The following is a 10,906-nucleotide window of genomic DNA, read 5'->3' as shown; positions in this document are numbered from 1 at the left end:
CCAAAAAAAAAAAAATCATTCATTTTAATTATACAATAATGTTTTTTTTTTCTCTCTGTCTCTATTTCAAACTTCCTTTTTAATTATTTTTTTAAAATAACAAATTACAAAATATACATACCATGAGCGGTAACTCTGTCTACTTGGTCTATCTTTAGAGCACGTCTTTGCCCCTCATTAGTCGTCGCTTGTTGACTTCCTTTTCAAGAATTATGGGATATGTTGTCAAATGGCGCTCTCTTCGAAGGGATACAGAATGTAAGCACACGTTTTCACTCTTCCTGCATGTTATACCACATTTATAACAAATCAAATGCAAACTCTTTTGCTAAATTAAATGATAGATTTTGTAAAATATTTTTATCGCCACGATTTTTCGAGTAGAGAGGAATGTTTTGGTTTCGACCGCGGCTCTGAAAACATGTCGGCACATGCTGAGAAGTTCCTGTTTTAGTCTGGGATTTAAATTCTTCACGTTGAAGCACGATTTGTTTGGTGTATGTCTATCAGAAAAAAAGCAATTTTTCTTTCGATGAGATTATTATTGTTTGAAGGGTAAGATAATTAGAGTTAGTGTAAATATTGCAAAATAAAGAACACTTAACAGTCAGGGGTGGTACTGAAATCAGTCATTTTTGAAAATGATGGATAATGGTCATTTCTTCTAAGTATATAATGTACACAACTTTCTGATTTTTGTAAATATGACGTCTTTTCATCATATTTCCATTCTCAAGTCAATTTTCCCATCCCATTTACTACAGTAATTAGATATAGTACACTATCCTGCCATAGACCCTTGTGTAGAGAAACATCTTGACAAGTAATTGAAACCAAAATAATTTAGTGCGCCCCGTAAAACTAATGAGATAATTAAGTGCGCCCAGACCTAACAATTTGATAAAAAATGACGAAAAACAGTCATTTTTAATATCAGAGATAACTCTATTTCTAAAATAAATTTCAAAATAGAAATGACTGTTTTTCATCATTTTACTAAAAAAAGATGAATTTCCATCATTATTAAAAACCAATTTAATGACTGAAAATTATCATTTTTAAAAATGATGGATTTCAATCACACCCCTGACTGCTTAATTACGCTTCTGACATGTTATGATTTTGAAGAGATCAGTGGAGGGGATCTAAATGAAGGGGGGGGGGGTTACCAGTATATCAGTAGATATTTCGAAGTATGTTGCATGGAGAGTAAAATAATGGGGGAGGGAGGCGTACTATACCAGTATATAAGTTTATTGTATGTAGCATGGAGAATGAATTAAGTTATACACAATGACAATAATAAACATGACAAAAAAGTTATCTTTTGATAGGGGTGCAACGATACGCCTACCCCACGATATGATACGTATCACAGTATTCAGTTCACAATACAATACGTTTCATGATACACGACATATTGAGTTAAAAAGTCAGACGTTTGTCATCATACACTTTAAACTAATTACTTAAAAGTTTTATCAAATGTTCTTTACACTAACACTAGGAAAGAGATAACATCCGTCGACCCGTTAAATATGAGGTTGGAAACATGTTTAACTGCCGTTTCTGCAGTTTCATTGCCCTAATAATTCATGCGGAAGCCATTTTAAAATTGTAAACGAGGAACCAAAATGGAGGATTTAGATAATTACGGACCGATTGTGTATCGTGAGTTGAACCGTAGAGAAATAAACCGTGGTATACCGTCAAACGGTTTATCATTGCACTCTTATCTTTTGACTTATCATTTCATAAATTGTCAATGTTTTATCTTAACATGACACAATTATCATAGGCGTCAGAAGCAAATTTGAAGTGGGGGCAGGGTATGAAATTAACAGTCGCCCACTCGCAATTTGCGACTAATATTCCATGTGGGCGACTTAAAATTACATTCAAGTAACCCACATGGCGATTAGAAAATTTACGATACTAAATATTTGTTTTTCAAATTTGTCCGAATGTTTCGTTTTCTTCTCTTGAAAAATTTCGTAATCAGTAAAGTGCTTTATATTTACCAGTGCGAAGTACTTATAAATAAAGCGTCTGAGTGATTGTGACGAACACAATGTGGCAATGACGCGTTGACGAGCCCAACAAACCAAAATGTATCATTGTTATCGGTGGAAAAAACCTGCCATGTGCTTGAATATATGATGTTTAATAACCATGTCAATCTTTTTAAACGAAAGAGTTTAACTTCAAATTTAGATAAGTCGTGCATAAAGTTTCTGTGAATAGTCAAGAAACACGAAGCATATGATAATAAACAAATAACGAAAAATTGAGTTGTTGTTTTTTTTATTCATTAGAAGGAGTGATAATTTGTGGGCGAATAAATTTTGATGTGGGCCCCAGAATTGCAAGGTTTAGTAGCCCACATGGCGATCAAGGATTACAAGTTAGTTTAAAACCCTGGGGGGGCTAACCCTACAAATAAGGGTAATCCCAATTTTCAATGCCTATAGTATGTATATATTTGCCAAAAAAAGTGGTGAAGGGGGTTAAGGAGACCCTGATTTAAAAATGCCTTGCCTTCATGTTAGTGCTGTTTTCAAATCATACATGATGGTTTAATAAATTCTTTTGCTTTTGTCGCCATAGCTTAGCCTGTTATAAGATAAAGCTGAATTTTACCTGCAACGTCAACTTAGATTGATTCAAATAAGGAATAACCAATAAACCAAATTCTGTCAGTGCTGAAATAAAGCTTCTTGATTTTGTTATTTTCAGTTTGATGTCAGCCATGTGACTTATGAAGCTCAAGGTCGTTGAGAGAGGTCAAGGTACAAGATGAGTACAGACCGAAGTGCCCTGAATCCTGGTCTGAGTATGATGAACTTTGATGGCCTTGACCTTCAGAGTCAGCAGGAAAAGGAGCTTCAAAGGGAAAACGAACAGCAACAAAATGAGGTCGGTATCAGCATGGGGTCAAAAGGGTCAGGGGTCATGGGGACACTGCATTTACATATTATATCTCATTCCTTTTATGAATTTGATTGTACATAAAATGTGTTCTTCCCTTTCTCTCTTTTTCTTTTCCCTCTTACAGTATTACATGTATAAGCATTATTAATTAACAATTGTTCTAAGGATTCAGTCTTCACGAAAACTTTTCAAACTAACTGGCCAGTCGGACCAGTGAACTTTCAAAATTTACTAGCCCACCAAAATTTTTACTGGCCCCTTACCTAAAAAATAAAATAAATATATTTTCATAACTGTAAACTTATACATGTTTACGTACTTCAACTTTTGTAATGCCGCCATTTTTCGCCCTTTGTCGCGTTTCGGTAAGTTGTTCGTTGGAACTTTGCACATTTTACATACTAGTTAATAATTACTAGCTAGTTCCGGTTGTTACGTAATACATCCATGTTATAATAGGGTTATAATAATAATACGATTCAACAACACGTGCTTGTTTTTTTATTTTATATATAAATGAAACTACGCAAGTAACTCAGTTGAAATAAATTTGGACTGTATATGAATTTTATAATCAACAAGCCCATCGGACTTCTTGAATTTTGATTTTCACTGACCCGAAATCAAAATTCACTGGCCTCGGTCTTCGGACCAGTGAGTTTTCGTGAAGACTGAGGATTGAGGATTTGTGTACCTAGGAAAGTGGTATTAGTATTAGTAAGCATGGTAAGTTATTCTCCAAGGGCTAAATATAGTTTAGGCCTGAACATTTCAGTTTACTAAGAAATATACTGCTTATTTTTTAATGGTCTTAAAAATATCTAAAGTTTAAATCAACTTGATATCTCAGCATGTTTCACTGTAGATTTTCTAGAGCCTGTTTGACTGGCTTCTTAATTCCCTTGTCTTCTTAATGTCATCTTCTCTGAGATGTCCCAATCACTGATTGATTATTGATGGAGGTTGTTACCATGACAACATGATGCTAATTAATTGTTTCAATCAAAATGCTAGCACCTAATCCTTATCAAGAGTCTTTAAGAGATTGAAAATAATGCTCCGGGCGGTGAAAGTTGCAATCCAACATGTCTAATGAAAAAAGTTTATGATCACTGAAATCAGAATTCATCCGATTCTAGAAAAGTGTATAAATGATAGTTTGATTGTTGATGTGATAGAAACCTTAAGGCAGTCACAGAGCAGTTCTTTAAAGTATATGTCTGTTTTGAAATTATTGGAATATAAACTCTCTCTCACCGCATTTTACGTAACCATAAAATGGAATATATTACTTTTATTTCACCCAGACAGAAACTTATGTATGGAATTTATTTGCCAAGTTCTGGTGTTTGATAGATCTTATGGAATTCCATGATGTTCAATTTGGAACTGGAAAAGGAAACTTTTATCTAAATCCATTTACATTAAGTACTCTGTTAAATGACCCAAAAAAGAGGTCAAATTTGTGTCCATGTCAAGGTTATTTTCGGGTCAGAGTTCACCCTGCTGTGTATGATGATATAAGAGATTTGTATGCCCTTCTGTTACAGGTAGTGAAATTGCACACAATATTGATAAGTTTCTTAAAAATAATATCCTTTTTTTAAAACTTAAATTCATGCATAGGGAATACTGTTTTAAAAATGGGCAGAAAATAGATTTTCTTATATAAAACAAAATTTTAAAATGTAAAATAATGCATATTAACAGAATGTTGAAAATATGCAAAAAGGATTTATCCTGATTCATGCATTTACAGCTGAAAGCTTTGCTGAAGGGTGCTTGTGATGATTTAATTGATGATGATACTATTCATTTACAGCTGAAAGCTCTGCTGAAGGATGCGTTTGATGATTTAATTGATGAAGATGATGAGTTTTCTGTGACGTCGGATGAGGGCGGAGACTCACGGAATCACAGCCTCCACTTCAGATCCAAGGAGGATACGTAAGGCTTTTATACTTTAAAATTTCTTCCTTTATTTGTCATGTTTGTTGTTAAATTTATTAATCAAATATATAATTAGGAACATTGTGGACTAAATTCTTTTCAAACACCTAAATAATAATAGCAAATGAAGATGCAAGACATAATGTTTATCTTATAAAATAATGGATTTTGTCTTAATACTGGAAACTGACCATTTGACCTAATTCTGCCTTGATGCTGGAAACTGACCGCTATGCCCAATTCTGATTTGATGCTGCAGATTGACTCCTTGACCTAATTCTGACTTGATGCTGTAAACTGGCCATTTGACCTACTACTGTCTTGATGCTTGAAAGTGACCATTTGACCTAATTCTGTCTTGATGCTGGAAACTGACAGCTTGACTTATCCTGTCTTTATGCTGGGCACTGACCATTTGACCTAATTCTGTGTTGATCCTTTAAACTGACCATTTGACCTAATTCTATCTTGATGCTAGAAACTGACAATTTTACCTAACTCTGTCTTGATGCTGGAAACTGACCATTTGACCTAATTCTGACTTTATCTTTATAGTGAGCCCATTGTGGAGGAGGATGAAGAACCCTCTGCCATGGTGTTTCCCAGGGAAGGATGGAACAGGAGAACGTTCCCCCTACCCACCTCCACCCCTCTGGGGGGTCTCCCAACCATAGCGCAGAGTCCGTACGGCTCGATGTCCTCACTGAGACAATCTCAGGAGAGCCTTAGGGCTTCTCAAGAGCTGCTGAGATCATCTCAAGAGGGAAGTAAGTATTATAGTTGTATGAAATCAGTGAGTAATTTCTTGTGCTTAGCTATATGTAATTTAACTCAGAAAAAGTTACAAGTCCTGCAGAGATTGCATGAACTCTTGATCCCCGAGTTTAATTTGAATATGACCTTTATGATTATACAGAAGTCTAATGATCTTAGAACACTATATTGAAGTGTTTATTTGAATACTGGATAGCCTGAGTTTAAAAAATGCATTTGTGCATGACAACATTACTTTATTTACAGTTTTAAGAAGATCCCATGAGGGCTTGTTAGAGAGTGATGGTTACCATAGTAACAGTGAACAAAGCAGCACCAAATCATCCAATCACCATCATCGGCCTCAACGACATCATCACCATCAGTTTCACCAGGTTCCTGAATGGTCCAATCAAAATGTCTTCTCACATCAGGGTCAGCCAAATGTTTATGACCCCTCTCACCATGGTAACACATACATACCGCATCATGTGACTTCGGAGGATCATTTTAGGTATGGGGAAATTCCAGAGAGACAGGAAGCAGAGGGTGGGACAGATGAACATTCAGATGTCGGGGGTCTGCCTGGGCATTACCATTATCATCATCTTCATCATTATATTGGCTATTACAGGTAAATATTTAGGTTTTATCAGTTCTTTTGCATCATACTCAAATATTTATTGAAGAATATTTTTATATACTGTGTAAATGCTTATTTTTGCTGCTGTTGTTTTTGCCATTAAACACTTGCAAACAATTTTGCTCTGTTTTAAATTTGCCTTGCAGTCACAATTTAATGAAGAAATAATACTTTGTTCTTTGAATTCAACCCCTTTTTAAATTTAAAATTTAAAGGGGGCAAAAATTTCATTGTATGGAGTATATTATTAAGTAAATTGTTGAAATTTTTTTTTAGCAAACATTGATTACAAAGTGTAAATAATCTGTATTCCATTTTGATTTTTTATTGGGACACAAGTTCCTAAAACTTAGATATAGAAAAATATCAATTGCCTTACAATATTTACAAAGATTTACAATTTTTATTACAGTGACCGACAGGATGAAGAGGAGCATCCAAGGGCAGACAACCCATACAAGCCATACTCAGACACACCCCATTCTCAAGGATACCAACACACTTTACAGTCAGACCAAGGTTATGTCACAAATTCTACCTCAGTTTCACATGGGCATCCTGTTCATGCTACCCCAGTCTCAACAGGGCATCCTGTTCATTCTTCACAAGAATATCCTGTTCATGACAGTGTCCCAGATAAGGATTTCAAAGGAGAATACCAGGTTACCTACAAACGTAGAGAAGACCGTGAAGAAAGCGAAAGTGAAGAAGAAGTGCCAGAGGTCAAAGAGAAAAGACAAAAATTAGAGGAGGTTCATGAAAATACTGGACCAGGTACATTTAATGCTGATTTCATTTAACTCTCTTGGGAATATTTTCCTTGATGTTTAAAATCAAGATAGAATTGGAAACTCTTTAAATCCAAAAATAAGAATGGAATAAGATAAGGGAATATTTTCCTTGATGTTTAAAATCAAGATAGAATTGGAAACCCTTTAAATCCAAAAATAAGAAAGGAATATTAGATATAAGGGAATATTTTCCTTGATGTTTAAAATCAAGGTAAAAATGTAACACTTTTATTCAAAAATAAGAAAGGGATAAGTTCAACAGTGATTATCCATATGTTTTTGTACATTTTCCAGCTGGAGCTTTTGACAACAGACAGTTTGCACAGCTTCAGATCCTGTACAAAGCCCGAGGCAGCAAACTCGAGGAGATCACCCGAGACTTTGAACAGTACAAACAAGAGACAAGCAGGGAGATCAGGATATACAAACATCAAATCTCTCTGGCCAAAGGTAATTAGCTCACCTGAGCCGAAGGCTCAAGTGAGCTTTTCTGATTACATTTTGTCCGTCGTCCGTCCGTCTGTAAACTTTTTACATTTTCGACTTCTTCTCAAGAACCAATGAGCCAATTTTAAACAAACTTGGTACAAAGCATACTTGAGTATAGGGGAGTTTAAATTGTTAAAATGAAAGACCAAGCTGAAACTTATGTGGAAGCATCCTTGGGTAGTGTAGATATTAGATTGTTAAAATCAATACCCCCGGTAAGGAATTCAAGTTTAACATAGAAATGTATAGAACAAATCTTTAAAAATCTTCTTCTCAAGAACCACGGGGCCAGGAAAGCTGAAACTTATGTGGAAGCATCCTTGGGTAGTGTAGATATTAAATTTTTTAAATCGTGACCCCCGGGGGTAGGGCGGGGCAACAATAGGGAATCCAAGTTTTACATAGAAATATATAGAACAAATCTTTAAAAATCTTCTTCTCAAAAACCACTGGGCCAGGAAAGCTGAAACTTATGTGGAAGCATCCTTTGGTAGTGTAGATATTAAATTGTAAAAATCATGACCCCCGGGGTAGGGCGGGGCCACAATAGGGTATCCCAAGTTTTACATAGAAATATATAGAACAAATCTTTAAAAATCTTCTCCTCAAGAACCACTGGGCCAGGAAAGCTGAAACTTATGTGGAAGAATTCTTGGGTATTGTAGATATTAAATTATAAAAATCATGACCCCCGGGGGTAGGGTGAGGCCACAATAGGGAATCCAAGTTTTACATAGAGGTAGGACAGGGCCACAATACGGAATCCAAGTTTTACATAGAAATATATAGAACAAATCTTTAAAAATCATCTTCTGAAGAACCACTGGGCCAGGAAAGCTGAAACTTATGTGGAAGCATCCTTGGGTAGTGTAGATTCTAAAGTTTTAAAATCATAAAAGGGAAGGAGGTAGTGGGCATGATAGGTGTAGCAAGAGGGGGAATCTGGTAAAAAACTGCATCACCCAAGTTACTCAGGTGAGCGATGTGGCCCATGGGCCTCTTGTTGTTAATTGTATCTGAAATGTTGAACCAGTATTGACTCTATATTTAACTCTGTATATATCTAACAGGCTGAAGGTGTGGAACACATTCATTGAATTTCTTTCACTCTGTTTCACTGATGATATCTTACAAAAAATCAGTACATGCAATCCTCTTTCTTTCATACATAGGAAACCAAAAAAACTTATTAGATATTTGAAGAATAAAGTAGTTGAGTATTCAAAATCAACATGGCATGTCCATGATATTCAAGATATCTTTGTTGGAGGCACAGAAGTTCAAATCCCTAGTATACTGTATACAGGGTTATTTTCGCCCCGTTTTATTTTCGCCCTTTCACACTTGCAACCAATTTTGCCCCGTTTTAAATTCGCCCAGTCACAGTTTTGTTTAAGAAAATATATTGTATGTTTTGAATTTGCCCATTTTTAAATTCGCCCAAACAATGTAAGGACGAAAGGGGCGAAAATAAAAGGGGGGCGAATATTTCCCTGTATACAGTAAGGCCTAGAAAAAAAAAATATGTTTGTTTCCGCTTTCAGGCTGAAATATATAGGGTAGGTAGGTAGGCAATTTTTTTTTTTTGAAAAATTTTTTTTTGCTTCTTTAATCAAAACGTGTTTAGAAGTAACATTAATGACAAAAGAAATGGTGTTTTCAAGCATTACTGTGACTTAACTTATAATAGAAAGGTGACTTTCTGTCTTGAAAAGCTTGCAAAGTTGGACGCTATAATTCCCTGGTTGAAATCTTGCACATCATGGGACAAAAGCATTAAAAAGATATCTAGGGTTGGCACTATGAATTAGGGTTGGTCGGGAAAGCGGAAACAAACATATTTTTTTCTAGGCCTAATTATAAATAATAACCTGTAGTTCACATTATCAAAGTGAAAAAAAAGAATAGGGAAAAGTCATAGCATGGATTTTTCATTTTATTTTGAAAAAATCCACTATTTACAATGAAGTCCATCAAGATGAAAATGTGTTGGTGACAAAAATTAGTTTGCAAGAGAGTTTACTTGAGAAGCAAGTGGAATTATGAAACACACTCTCAATATATTGTATATCGTCGGAGGTCCTAAATCCGTTATGGTCCTAGAGTCGTGTCCCTTTTGTTTTTCTCTCGTATCTCGCGAGATTTGGTCCGCGGCTGCGCAAACCGTGAGAAACATTTTACTACGATTGATTACGTCATATTTACAACTACAGACGACAATGAGGTCAAAACAGGTAAAAAAAATAGTATGAAACAATTTTTTAGTTGATATACGGTCAAGTTCATTATTACCAAATAAGTATGACAATAAAAGTCCATTTTTTTTTTATTAAGACCTATATTGAGTGCACCAGTGCTATTGTACGCTTTGTTTACATTATATCAAGAAAAGTTACATGACTACATTGGAATTCGATAGGCCAAACAAAGTTAATTTTTCCATTCATGTTATATTGTTCCTTAGCAGTGTTTTCAATAAGAGCCGGCAACCGGCAAAATTAACCGCCTGTACGAGTTATTTTGCCGGCTATGAGTTTTCCGTCATAAGGATTTTGCCGGTGATGATACGCGAGATCCATAGATTTTATCGCCACTATTTCTATGATCTAGAGTAGCTTCCCTTGAGTGCGCTCTTTTTTCAAGGAAGTTTGATTAGATTGATAGTCAGTGTCAGGTAATGGCGTCGCGGACAACAAATGTTTGAGCGAAGTCGTGGAGAAATGTGCTGCTGCTGTAACACATGCGTTTGAGATCACATACATTAAGAGGCATAAAGAATGGTCCCTTCCGAAAAGATTTGTTTGTGTTTAATTTATAATTTTCGATTGAAAATTTATCATGTATCCATTCTTACAGAATTTCCGCAAACTGAAAATCTCAAATGTTAAGCTGGCATAATAATTACGAATAAAAGTCTTAATATTTTAATCGTGACTCAGACATAGAAATTCTTACAGCATTTCCTCAAACTGAAAATGAAAAAAAAAATATTTTCTTTTATTTGCCTAAGATCTCTTGAAATACAGGAACATTATCATTTTCACATTTGGGAAGGTTTTAATGTAGTATGTAAACTGGTGTCTCATAATATCGCGGTACTTAAATCCTTTTGCATAAAAAGTGTTATTCCAATTTTTTTTTACTTTTAACTTTCATTAAATACTACCCATAAACCAATCTATGGTCTAACTTTTTAGTGTCAAATTATTTCCCAAGTTTACATTGTTTAATTTGTTGTCTATATTTAAAACAGGAAGTTTAATTCACCTCCTAAATTGGCGAGTCTCATAATATCGTGGTATAGGAAAATATGGAGACCTGTGGCTTCAATTTTTAGCTCACCTGAGCC

The 10,906-nt window shown here is 35.0% G+C and overlaps 1 protein-coding gene across 1 annotated transcript in view; it reads left to right on the top strand.

Moving 5' to 3' along the window:
- The first annotated feature begins 200 nt into the window (after positions 1 to 200).
- The window catches only part of LOC134254466 (centrosomal protein of 152 kDa-like), a 58,101-nt gene continuing 47,395 nt past the window's right edge, over positions 201 to 10,906 (top strand). The window contains exons 1-7 of the mRNA XM_062736972.1: positions 201 to 258; positions 2,737 to 2,916; positions 4,754 to 4,878; positions 5,437 to 5,648; positions 5,902 to 6,268; positions 6,690 to 7,051; positions 7,363 to 7,518. Coding sequence (XP_062592956.1) covers positions 2,797 to 2,916; positions 4,754 to 4,878; positions 5,437 to 5,648; positions 5,902 to 6,268; positions 6,690 to 7,051; positions 7,363 to 7,518 — 1,342 coding nt within the window. The 5' untranslated portion in view covers positions 201 to 258; positions 2,737 to 2,796. The remainder of the gene's footprint in view (positions 259 to 2,736; positions 2,917 to 4,753; positions 4,879 to 5,436; positions 5,649 to 5,901; positions 6,269 to 6,689; positions 7,052 to 7,362; positions 7,519 to 10,906) is intronic.

This window comes from Saccostrea cucullata, unplaced genomic scaffold, assembly GCF_032062105.1.
Source record: "Saccostrea cucullata isolate Sc308-1 unplaced genomic scaffold, CSIRO_AGI_Scuc_v1 ctg5616, whole genome shotgun sequence".
Taxonomy (NCBI): domain Eukaryota; kingdom Metazoa; phylum Mollusca; class Bivalvia; order Ostreida; family Ostreidae; genus Saccostrea; species Saccostrea cuccullata.
Note: the sequence above shows the minus strand (reverse complement) of the source record. Positions and strands in the feature narration are given on the sequence as shown.